This window comes from Morchella sextelata (genome assembly GCF_020137385.1).
Source record: "Morchella sextelata strain SCLS chromosome Unknown scls_1, whole genome shotgun sequence".
In the NCBI taxonomy this organism is placed as follows: Eukaryota; Fungi; Ascomycota; class Pezizomycetes; order Pezizales; family Morchellaceae; genus Morchella; species Morchella sextelata.
The window spans coordinates 1,307,203-1,333,226 of record NW_025408616.1 but is presented as its reverse complement, the minus strand read 5'-3'; the positions used below and the strand labels follow the sequence as shown (position 1 = coordinate 1,333,226).

Genomic DNA, 26,024 nt, shown 5'->3' with positions numbered 1-26,024 from the left:
GTCCCACGAGGCCTGTTTAGATAGAGCTATCCATACCTTCTCTAAGAAGAACCTAGAAGATTGAAGAACGAGTTCCATGGTTGTAAAATACCAAAATAACTGCTAGAGAACCAATCAATATTTTATGCTCAAAACATGTGGGTGTGAATGGTTATCAGTACCGGTTTCTCATCCATATCAAAATTCGCCGACTCCGCCCTTTGTAGTGCGCTCCCCGAAAAGCTCCATTCTGTAGATTTCACAGCCCATAGTCCCAGAAGGAGAGCGCACAGCGAATGTAAAATTCTCCACCAACTTCCCCAATCATTGCCTTGTTGTTGCGGGGGCATTCCCATAGCACCCATCATACCTTCCATACCTGGAGGCATTTGCATCCCCGGGCCCGCCATACCTGGCATACCACCACCACCAGCCATCATTTGTTGCAGCATCGCCATCATTGGATCCTCCCCTCCAGAACCACCCATACCCATACCTGGCATATTCATACCTGGTGGTGGGCCTTGATTCATACTCATAAGCATCTGCCGTAGGTCTGCATCAGAGGGTTGTTCAGAATTACGACCTGGCATCGGCGAATTAATCATATTTGCGAAAATGTTTTCTGTTTGGAGACGATCCTGCTGGCGGGCTTTGGGCTCGTAATGATGGGCGGAGATGTCAATCTCCGGGGGGTCTGGAGTAGGTTCATCCCGAGCTGGCGTCGGTTCTGGTACGGGGGTTTCATCTGCACCAGAAATGGTTAATAAAAAGGAAAGGCTAGACGAGTACGTTTTGTTTGCGATTACCTTCCTGGCGAAACGTTTGACCTTGTGTTGATGTGATACGGTTCAATCGTGCGCCAGCACTAGACTTGACTTTGGCCTGGCGGCGCTCGCGGCGTATTCGGGCCTGTTCTGCTGGGCTTAAAGGTGACGGAGGTACTTTGTAATCCATCATTGTGTATTTGTGTGATTTGCGGGTTCTGCAGTAAATATCGTATGTATGGGAGGTATTCGAACTTTTCTTATGGTCGACGTGGCGGAGAGCAGTAGAGCTACCAATAGTTGCCGGGTAAGGGTAGTAGTTATTTAAGTTAAACGTTCAAAAGTGAGATGTCAACTTAACCAAAAGATCTGTCTGTATCTATCTGAAGAAGTGAGGATAGGTGTTTGCGCTCCGAAAAGAAATGAGATAAGGATTTAAATGCTATTGCCGGTTGTACGAGCCTTTTTCAGCCCCAAGATCATGTTTAGGACACAGTTTTGTTGCAACCATTTCTCTCACCACAAACCAAATCTAATCAGATTTGCGAACCCACTTAGCTCTCGCACTTATGTACCCTGGTGTTCATCAAGACGCAGGGGAGGATATGACAGACATTAAACCTGATACAAAGACAACACTTGAGTACAGTAAAATGTAGGTACTGTAGACACTGTGTCAACAGTTGTGAAGTAACACTCTACATGTAGGTACATTACTGTTTTAGCCTCCATGCACAACACTGAGCAGCACTTTGGTGTGTTCTAGTCTGTTACATATTTACAAGGCAAATGTACGGCCTACATGTGGTTCAATGTGAGCGAGTGATCACTTGTGAGTACACATATATATATTATGTGGTTTCTGTCCTTTGTATATCGTGGAAAACATACATGTATGTGTTTATATGTACATGTAGGTACATGTAGGTATAGCTACATACTGTACTGTAGGTACCCAATGCCATGAAATGGCACAATATGAGCATTGGGTTAAACTCACCTCGCAGGATCCCTGGGCATTTGTGTGTCTGTGTAAAGCAAAGTTTACCCCCTCCATTGATCCATCAAATCACTCTCCTGTCCAGGTATAATTTTGTCGAGGACCAGAGGATTCTCTTCTTTTGGTAAACAGGGCTCAGCACATATAGATAACAGTGATGATGAATGATGGTAGCTTGTTAATAGTTTTTCCCCGCACATCAATGATAAACTCGAATTTTGGTTTGAGTTTGGGAATAATAGGGCCTACTACATCCAACTGTTCAGTGAGTGACGCAAGTTGATAATTCTCAAGATAGTGCCAAGATATTCGGTGTAGCCAACCAGCTCAACTTAGACCCTGAGCCCTATATCCAGCGCGCTTCAAAATTACTTCGACCACTGGATAGGCCAGCCCCTTCTTTTCGCGTCAACCTACCCTCGCCCATCGCTGCGCATCGCTTTGGAGATACAACAACATCTACCTCCCTCTGTCGTCAACTAATCGTCAGCCTTGTTGGACCAAATTACTCTCTCACGACTATCCTTCCACGAATTCCTCACGACATAAGAACATCCTCAGCGATACCTAACTACTTACTTGCCTATCGCTTCCAAGGCGCGCTGAGTGTCATCATTCTATTGAATCGATCTACAATAATACGAGATACATCATCATTGGGATAAGATGTCTGACTACATGGCTTCCGCGACCGGTAGCGACGATATGAAGCCTGAATTTGCCGAATATGAAAAGGCAAACCGCGCTGCTATGGAGGATCCTGACGATTTTGATGCTTGGGAAAAGCTTGTGCGCGCGGCTGAACATCTGGAGGGTGGTCTAAACAGAAACAGTTCGCCACAGGCGATTTCTGCGACGAGGAGCGTATTCGATCGGTTCCTAGCGAGGTTCCCACTGCTTTTTGGATACTGGAAAAAGTATGCAGATTTGGAGTTTACCATCGCTGGGACTGAGGCTGCTGAGATGGTACGTACCCATACGATATATACTTGATAATCAAGAGTCGCTAATTTTTATCATTGCAGGTTTACGAAAGAGGCGTCGCTAGCATTACCAACTCAGTTGATCTTTGGACAAATTACTGCGGTTTTAAGGTCGAAACCAGCCACGATCCGGATGTCATCAGAGAGTAAGTTAGGATTATTATGTTCCGCAAAGAGCATGACCAGGATTTGCTGTTTCCCTTTTATTTATCCTTCCCCTCGCCCCTCCTGCCTTAACCTCAGATGCCAGCCGATTCGAGCTGCATGCACATATTGAGGGCCTATCGGTGAGCTGTTGCAAAACTAGCCACCTTCTCTTGACTTGAGATCTCACACATAAATTCCCAGACAATCGCGTTCCTTCCTTCATGTTTGCATTTTGCGTCTCGATGGTTAGAATGAAGAGATGGACATCAAAGAACTACTGATATTTTGCCGTATTTGCTCATCCTGTCCTTGTTCCTTCACTACCTCCTCTCCCTTATCTCCACCAATCCATAGCTAACGTTTTTATCGCAGACTTTTTGAACGCGGCGCGAATAGCGTTGGTCTAGACTTCTTGGCCCATCCTTTCTGGGACAAATATATTGAATTTGAGGAGCGCCTTGAGTGTGAAGACAAAATCGTTGCTATCCTAGATCGTGTGATCCACATCCCCATGCATCAATATGCACGTTACTTCGAACGTTTCAGGCAACTCGCACAGAGCCGTCCTTTAGAGGAGCTTCTTCCCTCGGATACTTTGGCTCAGTTTAGACAGGAAGTCATCGCGGAGCCTCCGGCAGCTGTTCAAGCTGGACAACAGCAGATGAAAATTGAGAGGGGAGAACTGGAGATCGAAAGGGAAATCAGGGTTAGAATCGACAATTTCCATCTGGAAATTTTCTCAAGAACTCAAACAGAGACAACTAAAAGGTGGACATACGAATCAGAGATCAAACGTCCATACTTCCATGTCAATGAACTGGATGAACCTCAACTTGTCAACTGGAGAAAATATCTAGATTTTGAAGAAGTTGAGGGCGATTTCACCAGGATCCAGTTCTTGTATGAACGTTGCCTGGTGACCTGCGCTTTCTATGATGAATTTTGGTACCGGTATGCTAGGTGGATGTCTGCCCAAGAAGGGAAGGAAGAGGAAGTCCGGAACATCTACCAGAGGGCTAGCATGACATTTGTTCCCATCACGTAAGTATACACACTCCTCTGATGGGTGTTCGCCATGCGCTAATACCCAGTAGACGAACTGGCATTCGTCTCCAGTACGCCCACTTCGAAGAGGCCCAAGGGAGGGTTGACATGTCAAGGGCTATTCATGAAGCTGTCCTTGAACAACGTAAGTTTTGCATATATATTCTATGATCGCCCTTACTAATATTAAAATCAGTTCCCGGTCACATTGAAACTATCGTTTCCTGGGCCAATCTTGAGCGAAGACAAGGCGGCCTGGATGCTGCAATTGCCATCTACAGGGCTCAAATTGAGAGCGATAAGTGTGATATCTATGCTAAGGGTGCACTTACCGCCGAATGGGCCCGCCTTTTGTGGAAGGTCAAAGGAAATGTTGAGGAAGCTCGTCAAGTGTACCAGAAGAACCATCACTGGTACCTCGATAGCCGATACTTCTGGATCAATTACCTACAGTTTGAGATGGAACAGCCAACCAATGCAGAGATAGAGGCAGAGAATGCCGCTAGGATCCGACAGGTTGTTGATGATATTCGCAAGAAAAGTCATCTCCCACCAATGACCATTCGCGATTTGACTCATTTTTACATGGTGTATCTTCTTGAGCGTGGTGGAAAGGACTCCGCAAAGGAGTATCTGTTGCTGGATCGTGAGGTCAATGGGCAAGTACCAATTTCTCTATCGTTCCCCTAGTATTTCCTCCCCTCCCCCTCCCTCACATTCCAGGTTTTGTCATTGCAGCCCGTTGCGACGGCCCCTTTAAACACGTCAAGTTAAATCAGCAAAGGCCAAGTCTCTTAGCCAGCTCCCCCATCCTTAGGCTTGTAACCTATTTGAACCTACGACTCCTGATTTTCCCCTCTGTCCCCTTTCTTGTGTCCATTTCTAAAACCTCCTTCAACTTACCTATTTACCCCACAATACTTTATTAGTATGCTCACCAGTTCCACCGTTCCCACCCCTCATAAACCTTAAGGCCTTTAGCTAACTTCCAGTCATCTAATAAGACCATTCTCCGTGCAATCCGTAAACAAAGCCAAGCTAGCTGAAGACGGAAAAGAGTCCACAACTGATAGACGTCTTATGATGGAGAACGGCCATCCCGGTGTCGAGATTGACGAGGCTGCTATTGTAAGGGGAGAAAATCCTTACACGAAATATTTCCAGCAACAGGGTGAACAGCCAGTTCCAGCCAACAGTCAGGTGAGTTCAAACATCCTTAGAGACATAGAAGCCGACGCATTATGGAGATTGGGATTTTGTTGACCGTTGGACTGGGGCTTAGCAACCCACCCCCATTAGGTATCAGTAAAATAGTCCAACATAAACGTAATCCTCCGCACTTCTGAGTAAAATACACGTTACTTCTATTCTGAATATTTTCACGCTCTGTCCTTCTGTTTAGTCATTTTTTTTTCCTCAAAAAGGGATTAACTAGGTTCAACCCCCCCCCCCCCCCCCCGGTTCTTATTATCCTATGTGTGTGTTTTCCGTTTCTCCCTTTGCTGGTGGGGAGATGGCTGTGGTGTAAAAAACGAAATGGAATTCATGGAGATTGTTCATCCCATTTTGTACTAGTAACTTTTTGTTTCTGCTGCTTGCGATTGTTGTAGTTATACTCTTTACCTTTGCCTACTTGGAAAGGAAGGCGATGGATGATAGGGACATTAGGTACTGAAATAATATAAAAAAAAATGAACCTTTGAGTAGTTAAATTTAAACTGCTTTTCTACGCAGTTTGTCCACTGCGATCAACGAGGCCACTTGAGGCGAGCCCAGATGATGGCATTAGGGCTGTTCGGCCCATATAGATATACATGTAGACTATACTACCCTTGTGTCATATCTTCGGGTCATTTCAAGCCCCTAGTTCGAGCTTCCAAACTCCATCACCAGAAGTGACTCGCCCATCATGATCATTTCTCTAGCCAAATTTCGCTTGGCAACGGACCTGGATGCGGCGAATGGCTTGGCACTGAAAGTACTCTACCGCTAGAAATTTAGGAATTTATAATTCCTCGCGATTTTCCACTAACCGTGTGCACTTTTAAGCGGTTTTCCACGACGCCTTCCGTATCAGGCTTAAGTAACGCGAATAATTAAAGAGCGAGAAATTAAATACTTAATTATCGCTATTGTTAAGCATAGGTAATAAAATTAATGAATTAAACAAAAAAAAAAAAAAAAAAAAAAGCATGGGTAATAATTGGTTGGACATTTTATGCGAGTGACGGTTCATGTCGCAACATACATGTTGTTACGAAAAGGGAAAGGTGGCACTTCAAGTTCTACTACATACATGTGCTCCTACATGGAGTCGCCTGGCAACGGCACTAAATGCCATAAAGTACTGCATTTTAAACAACCGAACAATAATTAAAAAATATATAATTGATCCAGTAAGCGTTTGAATGCTTTTTTCTTTTTTTTGTGAGCTCGAGAGCTATCCCCAAAAAGAAAGAACTTGGTAGGAAATGGTGGATAGAAGATACTTTGTATCATGTGCTGCCAATTCCATGCAAACATTTGTATGGGAATTATAACCCTCTATAAGATCCCCTTGAATTATGCAGTTTTCCAATTTTACAATAGGCCTTTCCAGGCGACCGGTTTCTAAGTCTGGCAGGGTTCACGCTCCAAAGTGTTAATTCAAAAATATTTCGTTAGTCCCACGCCCTACTAAAATTTCCCTTGTGATAAACTCGCCCCTGCCCTTTACTCTTTGATGGTAGAATACATGACATAATAAGCTGCCTTAGTCTACAGGTATAAAATGAAAATCTTGGTTATCCGCCTTGCTAGAGCTTCGATTCCCCCACCCCATATTCATATCTCTATTTTAGCGCTGGCCCCTCTCCCTTCGAGCTCTAACCTCCCTCAATGCCCTGCTCCCGCTGAACAATGCAATCGGCGCGACAACGAGTGACGCCCCAAGAGTCTGAAAGAGGTTCCACTGAGTGTAGTACAGAAAAAATATTCCTTCAAGAGCCACCAAAGATGCAAAGAACAACGGGTGGGAGACTGGTGCTGCCCCAAGAGCTTTCGGGAGGTGCGAAAAGTTTGCGCCGAGAATTGGAAACCACTAATGATGGGTGTCAGTTTTCTCGTGAATTTCTTCTTGAAACCATTGGATAACCTACTAGTGCAAAAAGTCCAACAAGTGAGGCGATAACACTTGCTAAGAAGACCAAAGTAATGATCTTTGGAGGATTTTGGGGATCTGCTCTGAAGATGTGGTTGATCTCCTTCTTAGCCTTGTAAACAATGGCGCCTTCCCCAAGATCTTTCAACTTCTGTTTTTCGAGAAGGCCAAGAGCTGTTGCATCAAGAGCAGGTATAAGATTTCCGATAGGTAGGATAGATCCTGGAGTAGAACTGAAAGAGCCCAATGCAATCGAGAGCGAAAGCTTAGGCGAAGCGAGAAGGTGCGCAGGAATATCTTTGTGCGTCTAGTTTATGAGATATGGAGTCAGCAAAGCATAAATTCTTATAAAGGGGAGGATTACTCGTACCAACTCGACTTTAGCTTTACCAGATTCCCCTTTGATAGACAATGGGTAAAATGTCTCGAGGCCACTGGCCTCTTCCGAAACGAGAAGAAAGGCTTGGTGAGGGCGAGCAGCCTTGCTGTCCTCTTTTAGTGAAAAGGTAAGCTTAAGAGTTTCTCGCGGTGCTAGGGTGAGCGATTCTACGATTGGTTTCGTCGCGGAGAAGCTATAGTTGTCATCAGTTTGCCGCAATTGTGAATAGGAATAAGAACACAATTGTAAAACTTGGGGAATTGGAGAGCTTCGAAGAAGAAAAATAATGTAACACTAAGAGCTTTTCAAAGAAGAAATCGGAAAATCTTTACCTTCGAGACCCTTCAGTGACACCTTTACCGGAAATGGTAGCTTTACCATCCTCAAATGTCCATGTTCCAGTAGCAGCGGCCAATGTTGAAAGCGATAGGACGAAAAATGTCTTAAGAGACATATCAGCGGAAATTATTGAGCGCATTATGAGTTGAGAAGTGAGGTTGTGATTTTGGTTTGTTAAGATTCGTGTTCTCGTCTTCCACCCTTCGAGTTCAAATAAGACCCCAAAGGAAACGTGGTGTTGGACAAGGTGTACCTTGAGTTTACGCGGCTGTAACGGCCAGCGTTACCCGGCTTTCCAGAGCAATTCGGCTAGAAATCACTACCGCTCACTCGGCTCAGAATTAGGAATTTTTTGAGTTGCAATGATTTTGATCAAATCTATCGAAGGTACTATACATGCATCACTAATCTACCACTGGCGAGGAATGTATCTTGAGGCGTGGGGCGGTTTGCAATGCCTTGGCCATCCCGTGATACGTAGTATTATTATTAACTTGTATTAATTTATGATCCATTCGCGATCGACAAATTTGGTGACCTCAAACTACATGTATATACGTACATGTAGTATCGTACCCATCTCCTACTAGATATACCTACAATACTATATCATAGTAGTCTGTATACGTAAAGTACTAACTTAAGGCAACCTGATATGATATACTCTTAGCTAACATACATGTAGCTCATGCTTGAATTGCAATGACATGAGATCCGGGCCTCCGGCTTGAAGCGCGTCCAAGAATCCCATATCTCATAGTCCTATACAAGTAAGTGGTTATTAGTATAAACCCGAGTGAATTAAGCCAGTTACATGTATGTGCATGTAGCTAAACGATGCCGTAGCGCGCAATAACATGGCTGAAGTACCGTCACACAAGATTTCCGATTGTAGAACTCGACTGGCGTCTTTTACCTCCTTTCACATTTACCTGAATACATAGTCCATACCAATTACCCCAAACAACAACATGGATACTGGATCCAACAAAGGCCACCTAGAATCGAGCGCTAGTTCTCCATCTGAAAATGACTGGGAGGACATTGAAACAGGCTCGCACATATTGTCCAAAATACAACACAGACTCCCCCGTCACAGACTTCTATCCTATACCTGCTGCCTTGGTAAACAAAGGCGTGCAGTCTATCCGTATTTCTGCAATCCTGTAGTCTCGAAACTTTCCACCGAGGATGATCTGCAGACCTTTAGAAACACGGTGTTTAATTCAAGTCCATTAAATTCGGATCACGTCCTCAGCTTTAACATCACCGAAAGGCATCTTATGGGGATTTTGCCTCAGATCCCAGATAATCTGACACTGGGTTCATCCGCCACCCCCAAAGCCGCAGAACAGTCCACGAAGCTTGTGAAGAAGATCTCATTTAGTGAGCGCAACACTATTTTCACCTATGTTTGTAATCCTCTGTTTTCTCGTTGTAACAATCCTTACTGACATGTCACGATATGATAAAGAACAGTTACGAAAGTAAAAAACGGTCCCTTAGCCCACAGCCGGAGCCGGCCCGCCACAAAAATACATTTGATTCTTCCGAGTGTGGTGAAGTTGTTGATTGTTCCAGTGCCTCTCTAGTTCCATAGGATATTGCCGGATGATATCATTGTTTTGTGATTATTTTCATGTTTGACCCTTACTTACGTGCATGGCTACCTCTACCCTACGCTGAGAGGTTTTATTCAATACTGATTTATCTTCGCTTCATTTTATTATTTTTTGTTGCGGGATTGTCTTCGTTTTATGGAGGTATGTTTACCTACATGTAGTTACATACATAAATGTAGCTACAGAGCTAGAGCTGATAACGCAACCGTGATCGTCCAGAGATCAGGTGCGTGTGGAGGGAGTTTCCCACAAGATAAGCGAAAGAGCTTAGATTAGAGCAAGATGTATTAGGATTGAAGTGGTTTAGCCGAAATTCCTGTCTCTTGTTCTAACTGCCGCGCATAGGCCTATAGGGCTGAAGGATTATGAAGGGAAAAAAACGAATAGCGAAATTGATAGCTAGTAGGTCGCTCTACCACTCGCTCACTAAATATGAATTCTTTACTTTGTTCTCGTATGCCGATAAATTGGTAGAGTGGTAATGATTATGGGTAATTGCAGGGTTTACAAAGCTAGGTGATACCAGCAGCACCTGGAAACAGTTGAAGTGGGGCAGTTAAAGATCGTCACGGGAGCATTGGGCACGCAGCCCAAGCTTTACACCTTATGTGGGTATGCTCAGATGAGACAAATGCGCCGGCTACCCCACTTAAAAGAGATCTAGAAGATGTTGATGATCATGACATGATGGCGTAAATTATGAAACATGCGGGGGAAGCTTGGTATTTATTCATTTCGCACTTTTCAAATTGTAGAGTGCACGTGAATATATGTATTCATTAACCTCTCAATTGAGAACATCAACATACGTATTTATCGTAGCACAAATTATTGCAACAGACAGGTCTGAAAATAAGAGAGAAAAGGGCATCTTGTGTGGGGATCGTATGATGAAATGCTAGGGGATGAGAGGAACAAAAAGGGTACACGAAAAAAGGGAATAAAACATGATACCGAATAAAAAAAAGAACTCCAGAAAATGTTAAGATTCCACTCCCCGATGCGGATACAGATGTTACCCATAAGATGTCCAGCCCATAACAAAAAGAAAAGAACATCCGTAACCATTAACTCCGGCCTCCCATAAAGAATTTTTGCCACCCTCTACTATCCCCTTCCTAAATTCAACCGCAAGATGGACTCCCCAGCTAACCAAAAGATAAAAATAGAAAGAAAAAAGTTGTTGTCGAGAATTCAGTATGCTCTCCCTTCCATTTTTTGCAGGTGGTGCAAGTAATTTCTCAGCCGCTCATTCCCCTTCTTGAGTTCTTCCAAATAATTTGCGGCGTGTATAAGAACAGCGCTTTTGCTATATCCTCCAGTGTTCAGCTCCGGCACCATGGAACACAGCTCTTCAAAGCCTTGACGAATAAGATTTCTTCGTTTTTGCTCGCTGTGAATGTGGTTTTCTCTCTTTTGCGCTTCCGTCAAATTATCCCTTTTGGCCCCTGCAGTCTTCTTCTTAGCTGCCCTTGCAGCCGCGTCGGATTTTCGAGGTCGCGCCTTGCGGGACTTTGAAGACATATAATCGTCCATGCCATTCACGCGCCTTTTCATGGTGCCACCGGCACTCATGATAGAGGGCGATGTACTATTGTTGTCATCATCGCGATAATAAGGCGCATTTTCATCTTCCTCCTCGGTATCCTCCCCATTTCGCTCATATTTGACTTCAGCTGGGGAATTTACGGCAGTAGTCACCGCCGAATCGTTTTTTGGGAAAGCGGTATAGATTTTGGAGCGGATTTCTATATCTTTGTCAAGTTGTACAGCAGGTGGGGGCGGATGGTAGCCTGTAGGCGCGAAGTTTGTGTCGGTGCCAAAGTTAAGGAGGCTGTGGTTGTTTAGCTGCGACGGCGAATGTTCATGCTGCCGTTGATGAATATCATGGTTGTTACTGAATGGGTTGATGTCGACCTGTGGTGGAGCCATCGATGGCGCAGAAGACACGGAATTGCTCCCAAGGTACCCGTCGATGTTGGTATTCATATACCCATGATGGGAAGACAGGTCCGATGCTTGATAGTTGCTCGGGGGCATGTCAGGCCAGTACGAAGTTTCGGCGGAAATTTCCCCCGAGTATATATGTGAAGGATCTACAGAAGAGGTATTGGTATTGAAGCCGTCGATCCAGTTGTCAAATTCCGACTTCTCTTGCGTGTCCAGCAGCGGCTGTCCAACCGGGGCGGGAGGGGAGGATGACACACTGAACGCTGCAGCAAATCCATCTGGGGAAGCAACGTCAGCACAAGTGTTACGGCTAAATATTTGAAGAAAACGACACGGTAGCAGCACTTACAGAAATCGCTGTTGCTGTATGGTTGGTGGTGAGAAGAAGAAGTCATGGTGTCGTAATACTTGCTTTTGAGCTTTACTGGGTCGTGATTGTGTTGCGGAGTGTTGAGCATTTGGGAGGATTTGTAGGTGGAGAGAGTAAACGAAGATGAGGCAAGCGCGTTGGTGTACTAGCAGGCAATAGATGTGGGAAATATCCTCCTTTTCTCCACAATGTGGGGAGAAAGGGTGGGGCGGATTGGTGTGAGTGTGTGTGCGTGAGTGTGAGTGTGTGCTGCGGAGTTGAGACAGCCACACGCTATTCTAGAGTAAGAACTTCAGAGATATGGGAATTTAAGTTGAGCTTTGCCTGCGATGTGAATGGCGGTTGCTATGGGGTATGAAGTACGCTCTCGGCCACCGGCTTGCGCGATGCGAGTTAGATATTGTTGCTCATTCACTACCTAATCACGTCTCGACACTACATGTAGGTAGGTCTTGGTCTCGCCAAATTGACAGAAGCTCAAACAAGAGGTAGTCCGTTTATCTCTTCTACTATTTCTCTCTTTCGAGTTCCTTTTTATTTCTCTCTGTATATATGTACTTACTGAGTCCTTGCTGTTGATCTCGTGAACAATGACGTCCGTCGTGCTTTAGAGGTGGAACTGCATCTCTAGAAATGACAAGTCAAAGACCCGGACAGATGGATAGCTGCAGTAATGTTTATGATTGATGAGTGGCTGGATGGTCTGCTGATGGATAAAATCCGTTGACAATCTGATTGATGGAGACCGTCGAGTCTGGGTCTCTTATTTGTCTTATGTGCCTGTCCTAGATGTATCTACATCTTACATATGACCTAGATTTTGTGGCTCAAAATTTTCTGCTCTTCATTTCATTTGGGGTCAACTATCTATCCATCTGGTTTCGTTATTTACATGGAAATGTGTTCCTGAGTCTGGCAGTAGAGGGGTTGAGAAACGGGGGGTCAGAGGACAAAGCACCGTTTCTGTTTGGAGTGGAGTTCGCCGTTTTGGTGTTTCCAAAAGCTGGCACTGGCAGGTGCTCATCCTTGTCTTTGAATTACGGACCTTCACGTGTGTTGTGTAACGACCCACGTATTATCACTTCCTGGATTCGTTCCTCGGGTTCCTGCCACAGGCAGGAGAGTAGCGTGTGTACATACATGTAGGTACATACCCCCATGTAGGTAGTAGAGCACGATATTGTGTGCAGTTTTTACCAGCTACCGGCAAATAGATAATCATAAGGCTCAGTCCCTTCAAAGTAAATCTAATCCCGTTCCCAACATCCATGACTAATCTTCAACCCTGAATGAAGCCACAGCTCCGACACCATGAACTTTCAATACAATACCTGGGAGGGGCTACGCCCCCCAGACCCCCATTAAAATATAATGAAATAGAATATGAATTACTTGAAATCTTTACCCGCAAGCCATCGTGTGAACTACCTTTGTATTCCTACTTTAACCCGTTTAGCAACTAGCAATCCTATTTCCCTTGTGAAAAACAGTCAGGACTGATCTCGTACCAGTTCTCGTGAACAGTTAAACCCACTCATTATTCACCCAAGCAAAAAAAATCTAGCAACGCCAACAATCTAGCAAAGTCAACAACCTAGCAACCTAGCAACGCCAAAAAGCAATGTCCCGACCCTTTTGATGAAAACGAATGCGGCTATCTCCCCCATCCTCTCCTAGCCTCCATGGTCTTGATCTCTGACAGAATCCTGCTTTCCATGGCGCTCATATTGCTCTGCAATACCCTCTCACTGTTCGTCACTGTTTCCTTTACGTAGGACTTCATCTCCGTCTCTTTGACTAAGTCGTAGTAGAATACTTTGAATATAGCCTGGTAGTACATGTAGTTACGTTAGTAGGAACTACACTAGCACTAGAGGGGCCGAAAAACGTACTCCTATTATTCCGAGACCGACTGTTCCAACGCCAAAGGCGATTATGTACTTAATCCAGCCGTCGATACGAGTAGTAGCCTTGTTCAAACCGGCACAATCCTGATACCCAGTTAGTTTATCCCTTCGTTCGTTTTGACCATAAACGCTATTGGGGGTGTTTAACTTGTTCCAGTGACTTTTGTCTCTAGCACACCTAACCCACACTCCGCGAACATCTTTAGGCTCGAAGTCACAGTTTGTGACCTCTTTTTCAACACATCTTTCCACTCCTAGAGGATATCCACTCCCTGTAGCAGTTAGTATTTTGAATATCAACTCGGCTATTCTATCAATTTCTATGTGAATCGCAGGCACGAACGAAGGGATATCCAAATGAATGTATATTTTGAAGTTGGCTGCTCTTTGTTCTTGTAGAAGAGAATTAAAGAAAGGTGAACGATGCCCGGCTTATATACCTGTGGCTCGTTCCATGCGTCCCTGACTAACCCAATTTGGAAGGTACTTCGTTGATCACACGTGATGCTATAGAGTATACAAAATCGATTGGCTCTCGTCAAAACTCGTCCTAAATAGCGGGGAGGGGGGTTGGAATTATTAAGGATCGCATAGTGTTACGAACGATGAGGGGTTGATTGATTGATTACATATACTTAGTATGTAGTAGTACATATAGTTGATCATGAAGGATCACACAGCATCATCTACATAGTAGTCACCTTCTCAAGTGAGGACCCAAGGACTCTTTTCATTAGCAGATAAGGTTTAGATCATATCTGCAACCCTAGCCCATCTTCAAGCATTATTCAAACACGTGATGTGGAGACTTTTATTACCTAGCCGGGTAAGTGCAAGACCATACTGTCTCATCCGAATTATATGAAATTAGTCATTTCCGTTTTTTTCATGAAAAACGGCTAGATAATTTCCTTATTAGTTAACTATTTGGTTGTTTTTATTATGTGGGGGTAAGGTGGCCCAATGACTTAGACTATCATACTCTTAAAGCTACAAGTACTTCTTCTCCGCCCTACGTCTCGATCATCTTCTTCGCCTACAGCTATGAACAGCTGAATCACCGAATGAAAACTTTCAAACATACGATCATGATGAATTGGTTTTAATTGTAATGTTTTAACTCATAAACTGCTCATTGAACGGCTGACATCGTACCAAAGGATCAGTAACGGTTTGATTTGATGGAAGTGATTGGATAACCCTATTTCGACGGACCCCTGTTTTGCCATGCAATACAAGCGCTAGTTACCTTACCTACTCGATCTACACAGCACACCAAGCTTGCTTCCCCTTCTTTCTCGAGAACCTTTCTTACGCCTATTTCTTTCAAGCCCGCATGAAGCCATCTGCTCCAGCTTTAGCAGTGCTCAATAGTCATTGGGCGCTTTATCGTTAGTCATTGCGTGCCGAGTTTGAGCGTCCTCCACCTATCAATATCTGTATCACAAGCTACCGCGGCGATTGAGTAGACAACCAAAAAAAAAACCCCCAGAATAACAAATGTTCTCTTGAGGAATTACAAGCTATTCACAACAACAATGGGTACGCTCGTACGCAAACAGGAATTGAAGCATTTCGACCATAGCTTTCTCCGCCCGTTAGTTGATATCCTTACTCCTTTTTGTATCGCTATGAATGATTGAATCATCTTACTGACCCTACCGGCTTTCCGACGTACTAGGTTTCTACGAGCATATGGGCTCGGGTTTCTGTCCTATTTGAGTCCTCGACTTTTTAGTCTTCTGCTATCAAAGGCAAAGAGGAGACGCAGCAATAAACAGAGCCGTGCCCTTGCGCCCGCAGTCAGTAAAAATACCCTCCACCCTTTTTCGTATCACAGAGCTACGGAACATGAAGCGGTTGTGGAATAACAATCACTCTAATCACGATTTTATTATAAGGATTATAGGTTCTAGACATTTTCAAGAAATCCCTCGAACTACATCGATTTCCTGCGTTCTGTGGTGTCACAATCGGTGGATGGCACGTTTTGCAACCATTTTTTGACAAATTATTAGGGCACACCCCCGAATCGTCAGGTGTAGGACGATACATCAATCGCCACAGGAGCAGAATTGCAACCTTTTTAGCGTCCTCTACATCAGCTGCTGGGGCTATACAGCTGTTGAACACTTGCAAAAAATCACAGGATGCGGGAAGGACATTAGACCTTACTTTTTTTGCTGTCTCTAAAGCCCTTGATGTAATAATCGGAGAGCTATGGGCTAGGAGAAAAGCTCGCAGAGTTAGCTCTGGAAAATTTACAAATTTTGAAACAAAAATAGGAAACGCTGCAGATGCAATTGTATTTGCTGCGAGTGCTGCAGCCATCACGTTTTCATGGTTCTATCTTCCAGATAGGCTTCCTGCGTAAGTTAAAATCTTAATTCTCTTTAGGCTACTATATGTAGTTTTTGGCGAACGGTCGGAGTAAGGGTCACCTTAAGCTAACTATCTATTTGCCGTTGAAGGTCCTATAACAAATGGATTACCGATATAGCAGATGCAGACAGTCGTCTGTTAGAAACATTACGCCGTATAAGAGCTGGAGTCTTTGTATATGGCAAAGATACAGGACAAGCACCATTGCTACAATCGATGTGCGAGGATTTAGGGCTACCCAAAGTATGGGGGGACCCTGCTTTGACGAAACCAATACCTTGCGATGTAAGTTGAGTTACAAAAAGGAGCACTTCAATCACACTTTATCCACCAAGAATCTGGAGTTTAATGAATTCTGCGTCACTATAGATAGTCCATGGGGGTTACTCACCCAGCTGTGAAGCTCATGCCATATACAGATTTTGGAATGCATGGAAAGCGGGGTTTCTGATGTACCTGGGGTTAAATTTCCTTGTCAGGATACGAAATCCCAGTATCAAAGCATTACTGAGGGCCCTTGCAGATTCCGCTAAATCAGCTGCGTTTCTCGGAACATTTGTCGGGAGCTTTTGGTACGCGATTTGCCTAACGCGGACTAGACTAGGGCCTTATGTTCTCCCATGGATTGATCAGATACACCTTGATAACTACTGTGTGAGAGTGGGAAGTCTGGCATGTGGCTGGAGCATCTTAATAGAGTCTGTTCACCGTCGAACAGAGGTTGCATTTTTTATGGCACCCAAAGCCCTTGCGACTTTGTTCCCTCGCAAATATAATAGAGAAGTAGGCGTTACGCCCTCCGCTTGTCATATTGTTTACTAATTTAAGTTATGTAGTATCTTTGGATAGAAACTTTGATTTTTGCGTTGAGTAGTGGGGTGGTTTACACAACCCTGAAAGAGAATCCAGAAAGAGTGAGGGGTGTTTTTGGGAAGTTATTAAGGAGAGTGGTGGCATAGAATAAGAACGGCGTAGTTATAGATTATATTTATGATCGAGCACATATATCCTTTGATTACATGTAATTTCTTAATATAAGCTTCTGCACTTATCTCTCCCCACATCTGCTTGGTTGGGCTCTAAATAGTAACACTAGCCACATCATCACATCGGTCAATGCGTGGCGCAACCTTGTCTTAGCTCATTCGTGTCCCACAACCTGTCCTCAGCGAGTCGCTGCTCGAAAAAGAGAACACCTAGACATCCCACCATCATCACTTCTGGCACTTCGCCAGGCACTCCTTCTTCGCAACTCTATCAATATCTTTTCGTTAATCTCAACACAATCCTTTGTACGTCATACCATTAATCTACTCGCTAGAAATACCACAGAAATACCCAAAGCTCAATCTACGAATCCACGAAACAGCGAGAAAGGGAGCGCATCTAAAAGAAAAGATGGCCAGAATACGAGATATCCAAAGGACGGCCGCATTTGCATGGTCCCCTGAGGCCGCGCCCTTCATTGCTACCGGTACCCAGGCTGGAGCTGTCTCCGCTGATTTTTCCGACAATACGGTTTTGGAGCTGTGGGACCTTGATCTAGAGAATGCTCAGGGCGGGGGTGAACTTTCACCGGTAGCGTCTATCAATACCGATAGCAAGTATGAATCTGTTTCGAAACCTTTAAGGATATCCCTAGGTATGGGATTTGTCTAGGAACACTTGACTAACCGGGGATTCAAGGTTCTACGATATTGCCTGGGGAAGAGTATCAACTGAAAGGCCAAGAGGAATCATTGCTGGAGCTTTGGAAAACGGATCTTTGGATTTGTGGAGCGCTGATGCATTGCTAAGCCGTAGCGAGTATGCTAACTGATTACCCACTGAAGGATTTCCCGCTAATAATGATGTTTAGTGATCCCCTAATCTCGCGAACAACCAAGCATAGCGGGGCTATCAAGGCCCTTCAATTCAACCCTTTCAAATCTGAGCTTCTCGCTACCGCTGGCGCGAAGGGAGAGGTATACGCCCCCGACAATCCCCTTACAGAGTAAGTTACTAACGCAACCCGATAGCTCTTTGTCTGGGATCTCAACAACACAGAGAGCCCTTTCCAGCTCGGCAACAGGGCTGCTAGGGCTGATGACTTTGATTGCTTGGATTGGAACAAGAAGGTTCCCCATATTCTCGTTACTGGAGGAGGCGGGGGATTCCTTACTGTGTGGGATGTAAAAACGAAGAAAGAGTCACTCACGTTAAACAAATTCAACCGAAAAGCAGTTAGCTCAGTTGCATGGCATCCCGAGACACAAACGAAGTTGATGACAGCTATTTTGGACGATACGAACCCGGTTATTCAATTGTGGGACCTGAGGAATTCAAATGCCCCAGAAAGGGTTCGTGAAAAACTTCGTGATTCATAATGCAAGTGCTGATGAGGTGATTTAGACTCTTACGGGTCACCAAGCTGGTGTTTTGTCGCTTGCGTGGTGTAAGCAAGATACAGACTTGCTCCTATCTTGCGGCAAAGACAATAGAACGATTTGCTGGAACCCGCAGACTGGAGAAATGCTTGGCGAATTCCCCACTGTTACCAACTGGACCTTCAAGACGCAATGGAATCCTCGGAATCCAGGGCTTTCTGCTACTGCCTCTTATGACGGGAAAATTGTCATTCAAACCCTTCAAAACACAAACCCGAGTGCTTCCCCGGAGGTACCAGGCTCCGCCGGAGATGCTGATGATTTCTTCAGCAGAGCAAGCAATGCTCAAACATCATCATTTACTCTCAAACAACCGCCCAATTGGCTTCGAGTACCCGTGGGTGCTTCCTTTGGATTTGGTGGTAAACTGATTAGCTTCAGTACTTCAGAAGCCCAAACAGGACAAACGTCCCACTCTATTGTGAAGATTTCAAAGTTTGCGGTTGATTCTGGTGTCAATACCGAAACGGAAAGTTTTGAAAATGCGCTGAAGGAGGGTAATCTTGAAAAAATATGTGATCAAAAAGTAGAGAATGCCAAGACGGACCAAGAGAAGGCAGATTGGGATGTTCTAAGAACGCTTTTCAAGGAGGATACCAGGGAAAAGTTGATTGAGTATCTCGGCTTCAACGAAGATGAGATAGCAGAATTGAAGAATGAGACAGAAGCTAAAGACACTAATGGCGAAGAAGCGGATGGCGAGATCTCAGGGACTGCGGAAGCCGACGACAAGCGACTGTCTTCATTCTTTGCCGATACTGGAGCTGAGTCGGAAAACTTTCTCGCCGATCTTTCTTCAATTCAATCGACTCATAATGCCAAGACAAACAATCCTTTCCAGATTTTTACTGGTGAAGAATCTGCAGCGGACAAAAAGATCACTCGTGCAGTTGTCCTGGGACAATTTGATAAAGCTGTGGATATTTGCTTGGCGGAGAACCGTATCTCGGACGCCTTCATGCTTGCTATTTGTGGGGGTGAGAAGTGCATCGAGAAGGTAAAGACAGCATACTTTAAGGTTAAAGGACCAAACTATCTCCGGGTTTTGGCATCTATTGTTGGAAAAAATCTGTGGGATGTTGTGCATAATGCGGATTTGGCCAACTGGAAGGAAGTTATGGTTTCACTTTGCAGTTTTGCGGAGGAAAAGGATTTTACGGACCTTTGTGAGGCTTTGGGTGATCGCCTTGAAGACGAGTTACGACAAGGGCGGGGCGACAAGGAGGCCAGAAAACACGCCGCCTTTTGCTACCTGGCAGGTTCAAAGTTGGAGAAGGTCGTTGGTATCTGGATCGAAGAGTATCAAGAAAACGAAAGGTCGGGTCTGCAGGAAAACGACGGAGATTCCACGTTTTCGGTGCATGCCCGCTCTCTCCAAAGCTTCATCGAGAAAGTTACTGTCTTCAGGGAAGCAGTGAAGTTTGTGGATGAGGAAAAAAGTCTCTCTGCAAACTGGAAGTTGCAAGCCCTTTACGAGAAGTATTGCGAGTATGCAGATATCGTTGCCTCCCAAGGGCAATTGGAGGTTGCGGCTCGATATCTCGACCTTCTTCCCATTGAATATCCTGCAGCCACAGTAGCAAGGAACCGCGTAAAGGAAGCTTCTGGAAAAATCCCAAGCGTAACTGCTACTCTTCCAGTCACAGGAGGGAAGCCGCAACAGCAGCCTATCACTAGTGCGTTCGCCCAACAGCGTACCACAACTAAATCTCCATACCCACCTACGCAGCCAATGCAAGCAACTTCCGCACCGAATGTTTACCAGCCCCAAGCTCCCGCTCAGACCCCAAACATCTATACTCCTGCCGGCACGGCCCTATACAACCCTTATACCCCTAATACATCCACCACTACCCAAAATTACACCCCTCAGGCACCTACAAATCAAAACTATTCCCCTCAGGCGACAACTCAAGCTTACAATAAACCCAATATGTATCAACCAACTCAGATGAATCAGCCTACCGGTCCTTACGGCGCTGGCAGTGGTGGTAGTGGTGGGTACCAGCAATATGGCCAACCCCAAACTTTCCAGCCTCCCCCACAGAGACCTGTCCCCTCTTCAATCCCCCCTCCATCCAGGGCTACAAAGGATGTAGGTAACTGGAATGATACTCCTGAGGTTGTCAAGATCCCCCCTCGTCGTGCGGCCTCTACAACACCAGGCCCACTAACGTCTCCCTTCCCCAATGTTCCTGGTGCGCAACCTTCACCGCCTATCTCAGGTAGTTTCGGTGGACTCCCGGCCCGTGCGCCCACAGCCCCTCCTCCAAGGGGTGCTTTGCCTCCGCAACGTATCTCATCACCTGCTCAGCACTCTAGGTCCCAATCGCCGGCTCTGCAGCAACAACAACAGTCTGGGCCTTATGGTGCGCCAGTGAACCAAAGCTTCCCTCCGAATGCCGGATATACCACTTCCGCACCGCCACCTCCAAGCGGAAGATATGCTCCTACTCCTGCGGCGCCAATGTCGGTCCCTCCGGGGCGTCAAAATGCGGCTCTTCCACCTCCGCCTCAAGGGGCTGCTCTTAGTAGGGTTGGCGGCCTTTCATCAGGACCGCAGTACGCACCTCCACCGATTAGCTTTGCCCAGCCATCTGGGTCTTCCCAATACGCACCCACACCCCAACAGCCCCCCAGTATGTATGGGCCCCCTCCTGGTAGTCAGCAACCTAGCCAATATGGGCCCCCTCCTGGTAGTCAGCAACCTGGTCAATATGGACCTCCTGCTGGTAGTCAGCAACCTGGTCAATATGGACCTCCTGCTGGAAGCCAGCATGGCCACCTTGGAAATATTCAGCCTACACCGCAGTCTCATCCGCCTCCTCCTGCACAACCGACACCACCTCCGAAACCCCAGACACCAGCGCCACAAGCATCCAAATACCGTGAGTCAAAGTCCTACCCTTTCAATTCTACGCTGACATATTAATCTCCATGGTAGCTGCTGGTGACCGATCGCATATTCCCTCGCAATATGCACCCATTTATGAGCTTTTGACCGCAGATTTGGAGAGAGTAAAACAGCGGGCACCTCCAGCATTCGCCAAACAAGTCAAGGATACCGAAAAGCGCTTGAATATCCTGTTTGATCATATTAATAATGAGGAGTTGCTCTCCCCCGAAGCTTTGGAGTCTATGTTGTCACTCTCGAGAGGTTTGTTTTCAAGCCTTTATGTTGGTTTCGTTGATTATGACTAATTTCATGTAGCTCTATTTGGCCGAGATTATGCAACCGCACACTCTATTCAGGTTGATCTTGTCACAAACCGGACTGCGGAGTGTAACGTATGGATGACAGGTGTAAAGAGGTTGATAGAAATGAGTAAGGTGACTCCTGAGTAGGGTAGGTATCCTGCAAAAGAAGTACGTAAAGATTATTTTTATTTTGATCAATAGAGAAATTTATATCAGGTGGCCGGGGGGGCCTGTTTTGTTTGCTTTCTAGTAGCTGGTTTATCTTTCAAAAAAGTAAAAGGCATTGATCTGATTTGGTTTGTGTTTTGTGTTTTGTGTTTTTTACCTTCTATTGGACATATGTGTAGCCTCATTAACTGTCCCGCTAGCCTATCAACTACGTGTATTTAATGGTAAAGAATAGTTGATGGATGACGACAGAGCACATGAATAGCACCATTTGTTCTAGAACGTGAATAAGTAAAACTCCTAAAGTATATACCTACATTTATGTATGTACTTCGGGCTTAAGTGGGCTTACAATTAACTGTCTTCGCCCTGATCAGCTGAATATCGTTTTTTAATCGACATGTAATGTTCATGTAGTAAGGTCTGTTAATAGGGCGTATTTACTAAGTGTCATTTTTGACAATTGACACTTCGAAATTGACGGTTGCAAAATGCAAAATTGACACTTCCCCTCCATAGGGATATGAAATACGCAAGCCGCAAAATGGCACTTGTGGATGCCGCTTTGGAGAGTGGCGAAGCGCCAATTGTCAGAATTGACGGTTAGTAAATACGCTCTAATAATGATAAAATACATGTATGCAATTAAATCCTTAACCCTAACCCCAAATTAGGCTGCGACGAGTTCGCACTACATATACATATCAGTATTTTCTGGGTGTTAATAGCGAACGACCAAGCCAAAGACAGAGATTCAATAACCAAGTACTAGTATGTATGTACTCTAGGTACTGGTTGACAATTTTATGATCCAATGGCCCTTGTTGGTGTGGAGCCTTGAGTACATGTATCCAATGCGTAGTCTTCAGGAGAAATATTCCATAGAATTGTCGGCATCCCGAGCAATATGATTCTTCACTGACTTGGTACTTCATAGAGTCTGACTCGGTACTTTATAGCCTGATTGGGCACTAATCATAGAGTGTGGTTCGGTTAAGCCTGGCCAGCTTATTAAAAAATATATAGTAGTCATTTCCGTTAGCTTCGTCTATTCCGATTTATTTTCTTTATCCTGCATACACAGTTATGTATTTCTTTATCAAAAGTTTCTCTGGATCTAAGTCATGATACTACTTCTTTGTTTCAAACAGACTCTTTCTGAAACTTGTAGTTTATACTCGCAAATGTGAGGTCCTTCTGCAGATCTGATTTTGATTGACCAATAAGTGCGCATTCGCCATTGAACTAGGTTCGCCATTGACCCAGAAAGAACTACAGGTAAGTACTGTACCTAGAGTACACATTTGTAAAATGTACCTGCCTGTCTGCCTTGCTGTCGCGTGCTCTGCATGTCCCGGATACTGAACCGAGAAGCAGGGAATCTACGGTAACCTAAAATATATTGAGGCTACATGTACTTTACCTTATGCACCGTTGAAAAAAAAAACACCAAACAAGGCCCCTTTCCCAGCTATATCGACGAGACAACGCCTAAACAGAAGTGCACGACCCTACCCTTAGTCACAGCCCTAGATAGAAACACGCCATATCTGTCCGATACGTCACCGCCGAACTTCATCCTTTAGACGGGTTTACAGCATGGCTTCCCCGTTGACACTCGATCCGCGTCCGAGCTTTGAACCGAAAATCGTATCGCTTTACAAAGGCTTATTTAAGGTACGGGCTCGACAATCCTCACTTCGCCAAAGGTAGTCACAAGATTAAGTTAACTGGTGGAGGTCTTTTAGGAGGACGATGAGGAATACGATGAAGTGAAGTCTGAGGGTTTCTGGACAGAGTTCTTCTTGCTCAAGTGCCATGCCCCAGGCCTGAGGTCCATACTCGAACCTTTGTCACCAGATGACCTGCTTCATCTGCAGGTATGAATGGGTTCCAGGAGAGGGGGAAGCTTGTGTGGAATGGGAGGCTGACGGGTGTTAGCCGCAAACAAGACAGCTGTTTTGTCGCGCCGTCAATTGTGTCAAAGCTGGCGCCAGTCCTTCGGATGAGATTGCACTGGATGTGAGGGCACCCGTTGATTTCTTCTTTAAAAATTTACTTGTAAAGTTGGGTGTTGCGAAGAGGGCTGACAGCGATTACCACAGACGTTAAACGTATTCCTGCGAGAAGTGCTCTCAAAGAAATACACAAATCTCAGCTCAGATATCATCTCTTTGCTGACCGGGCTGGATAATGTTGATTCAATATTTACCGATTTTGTTGCTTCGCTGGATACGTGTATCAGGAGCGGACGTAGTGGTACGGCACTTTGAACTATTATGGAATAAGGTGGTCTAATTAAATAATATTGTAGTCGAAGCGCGACGGAAAGCCATACAAGTAGCTGTGTGCATAGCCTGCGGGGCCTTCCAAACTGGATTATTATCGTATTTTACACATCGGGATCTGTTTCCGGCCCTTATGAAGGTATGTATAAATTGGTGGGAGATTCGAATATTAAAGCTCATTTTTGTAGTATATAAACGACCCGGAAACAGTTGGACTTTGTTATGAGCCGTTTGTCTTGCTTGGAGTCCTGGCTAATTGTAGGTTTAAATATGCTGCTGGTATAAATAGGTTATTGATGGCGATTCCGCTAACAAATGCTAGACAACAAATTCGAATTCCAGAACCCATATCAGCTGCGGTTCGACGATTTTGTTAATGAGCCTACAATAAAGAGGATTGTGGCAGAAATAGGAAGCACTTGTGTCCGAACAAGAGCAGACTATATCTCCATTCATGACGATCTACCAGAAGGGTGGTCATTCAATAACGTACTTACATTTGTTGGTCTCACGATCTTATCCGGAGCCGGCCCAAGAAGTCGATCAACATCACCTGCGCCGGCAACAAACCCTGATGCACATAAATTATCATTCAACACGCTGTACGTCTCTAAATATCTTTGGTACATAGCAAGCTAATTTGTGATTACAGACCAGGGCCTAGGGCTGCACTTTTGCTGGCGACATATGACTTTGTCAATGCAAACAAGTTGTTTGCTTCTAACTTCGTAAATTATCAGGAATCTGATCCTAAATGTAAGCAGACTATCGGATTCTCTTTCGGCAATGTTTTTAATATGGGAGAACAGGCGAATCACCGATATGCTCTTACATATCTCTCACATCCTACCTCCTCCATCATGCACATCGTTCTCCTCGGTCCTCGCTTTACGCTCGCTTAAACCTCCTCGTTATCCGTATATTGCTAGAAGACCAGGCATTATGTAAACGGTTGACTAGTGACGAAACAAAGGCATTGGTGCGCCTATGTCGCCAAAAACAACCCCACTTGCCCGTGATGCGCACAAAACGGCCACTACTGACAGCAATAATCGACGCGGTTGTAGACGGAATCAACCACAATTTAAGGAAAAAGCTCGATGTTGATCTGTATAGTTCCTGTGTTGGAGTATTGGTTCGATCCGTATCATTTCTCATTAGAAGTAGGACTCGCCTGAGTAAGTCACTCAAAGTAACCCCCAATAGGTGTTAATATATTAACCTTTTCACTAGCATATCACTGGTCCGAGCTCTGGCGGTGTATTCTTTCTCTAATCCGCTTCTTCTCATCATACGCATCAGATCTGAAAGATCTACCCGGTATTCTAAATTTCATAGACGATCTTGTAAACCTTATTGCCCTGGCTCTTTCAGTAGGTGATGCATTTCTTCCGGGGGCTGCCGAGTATGATGACTTGTTCTACAAGCTTGTCGAGGCTGGCGATGTCCTTGTCAAGTTTCGAGATGCCTGTATGTCTCGCCTTCTATCGTCCTAACCAATGGAGAAACACAGGGCTAATAAAGACAATCCTTTCTAGATGGCCTTGAAAACCGTACCTCTAACTCCATATCCACGCTCATCTCGGTATCTGAGCATTACTATCAGTTGATCTCCGAGAACCAGACAAAGACAAAGTCAAAGAACCTTTCCCCTCAGCAGGTTAGTGAGGTTATCAAATCTGGGTATGAGACGCTTGCGATCACGAGCAAGGATGGACTGGATAGTTGGGAGCGGTATCGGGAGGCGGATGAGCGCGCATTCCTGAAGAAAGCGGCCCGGGTGGCCGTGGGTGATGTTAGAGAACTCATGGGGACTGAGTTGGAGGCTTTTGTTTAATCATCCCAGTTTTGTTATGTCGGGAAAGGTAATGGTTTGATTGTGTTTTTTGGCAGGTAATGGCAGGCATGGGGTTTATGAAGTAATGGTAGAGTGTAG

At 45.0% G+C, this 26,024-nt stretch overlaps 7 protein-coding genes across 7 annotated transcripts; 4 read left to right on the top strand and 3 right to left on the bottom strand.

Moving 5' to 3' along the window:
- Positions 1–128: 128 nt before the first annotated feature.
- Positions 129–939, bottom strand: H6S33_000338 (uncharacterized protein; the record flags this gene model as incomplete). Its single annotated transcript, XM_044831704.1, has 2 exons — positions 129–727; positions 789–939. 2 exons carry the CDS (start codon positions 937–939, stop codon positions 129–131), a joined length of 750 nt encoding a protein of 249 aa, XP_044699897.1.
- Positions 940–2,412: 1,473 nt separating this feature from the next.
- Positions 2,413–5,183, top strand: H6S33_000337 (uncharacterized protein; the record flags this gene model as incomplete). Its single annotated transcript, XM_044831703.1, has 6 exons — positions 2,413–2,712; positions 2,772–2,875; positions 3,249–3,917; positions 3,971–4,065; positions 4,117–4,579; positions 4,925–5,183. The coding sequence occupies 6 exons, from the start codon at positions 2,413–2,415 to the stop codon at positions 5,181–5,183; spliced, it is 1,890 nt and encodes a 629-aa protein (XP_044699896.1).
- Positions 5,184–6,756: 1,573 nt separating this feature from the next.
- On the bottom strand, positions 6,757–7,916 carry H6S33_000336 (uncharacterized protein; the record flags this gene model as incomplete). The annotated part of the gene is made up of 4 exons (XM_044831702.1): positions 6,757–6,999; positions 7,058–7,366; positions 7,430–7,631; positions 7,771–7,916. 4 exons carry the CDS (start codon positions 7,914–7,916, stop codon positions 6,757–6,759), a joined length of 900 nt encoding a protein of 299 aa, XP_044699895.1.
- Positions 7,917–8,748: 832 nt separating this feature from the next.
- H6S33_000335 (uncharacterized protein) lies at positions 8,749–9,377 on the top strand (the record flags this gene model as incomplete). The annotated part of the gene is made up of 2 exons (XM_044831701.1): positions 8,749–9,189; positions 9,252–9,377. The coding sequence occupies 2 exons, from the start codon at positions 8,749–8,751 to the stop codon at positions 9,375–9,377; spliced, it is 567 nt and encodes a 188-aa protein (XP_044699894.1).
- Positions 9,378–10,593: 1,216 nt separating this feature from the next.
- Positions 10,594–11,807, bottom strand: H6S33_000334 (uncharacterized protein; the record flags this gene model as incomplete). Its single annotated transcript, XM_044831700.1, has 2 exons — positions 10,594–11,627; positions 11,699–11,807. 2 exons carry the CDS (start codon positions 11,805–11,807, stop codon positions 10,594–10,596), a joined length of 1,143 nt encoding a protein of 380 aa, XP_044699893.1.
- Positions 11,808–17,406: 5,599 nt separating this feature from the next.
- H6S33_000333 (uncharacterized protein) lies at positions 17,407–21,779 on the top strand (the record flags this gene model as incomplete). The annotated part of the gene is made up of 7 exons (XM_044831699.1): positions 17,407–17,612; positions 17,695–17,814; positions 17,867–17,972; positions 18,027–18,347; positions 18,400–21,322; positions 21,379–21,591; positions 21,646–21,779. The coding sequence occupies 7 exons, from the start codon at positions 17,407–17,409 to the stop codon at positions 21,777–21,779; spliced, it is 4,023 nt and encodes a 1,340-aa protein (XP_044699892.1).
- Positions 21,780–23,399: 1,620 nt separating this feature from the next.
- On the top strand, positions 23,400–25,925 carry H6S33_000332 (uncharacterized protein; the record flags this gene model as incomplete). The annotated part of the gene is made up of 10 exons (XM_044831698.1): positions 23,400–23,477; positions 23,549–23,680; positions 23,742–23,822; positions 23,906–24,059; positions 24,115–24,227; positions 24,277–24,346; positions 24,411–24,690; positions 24,741–24,844; positions 25,427–25,558; positions 25,627–25,925. 10 exons carry the CDS (start codon positions 23,400–23,402, stop codon positions 25,923–25,925), a joined length of 1,443 nt encoding a protein of 480 aa, XP_044699891.1.
- Positions 25,926–26,024: the final 99 nt, after the last annotated feature.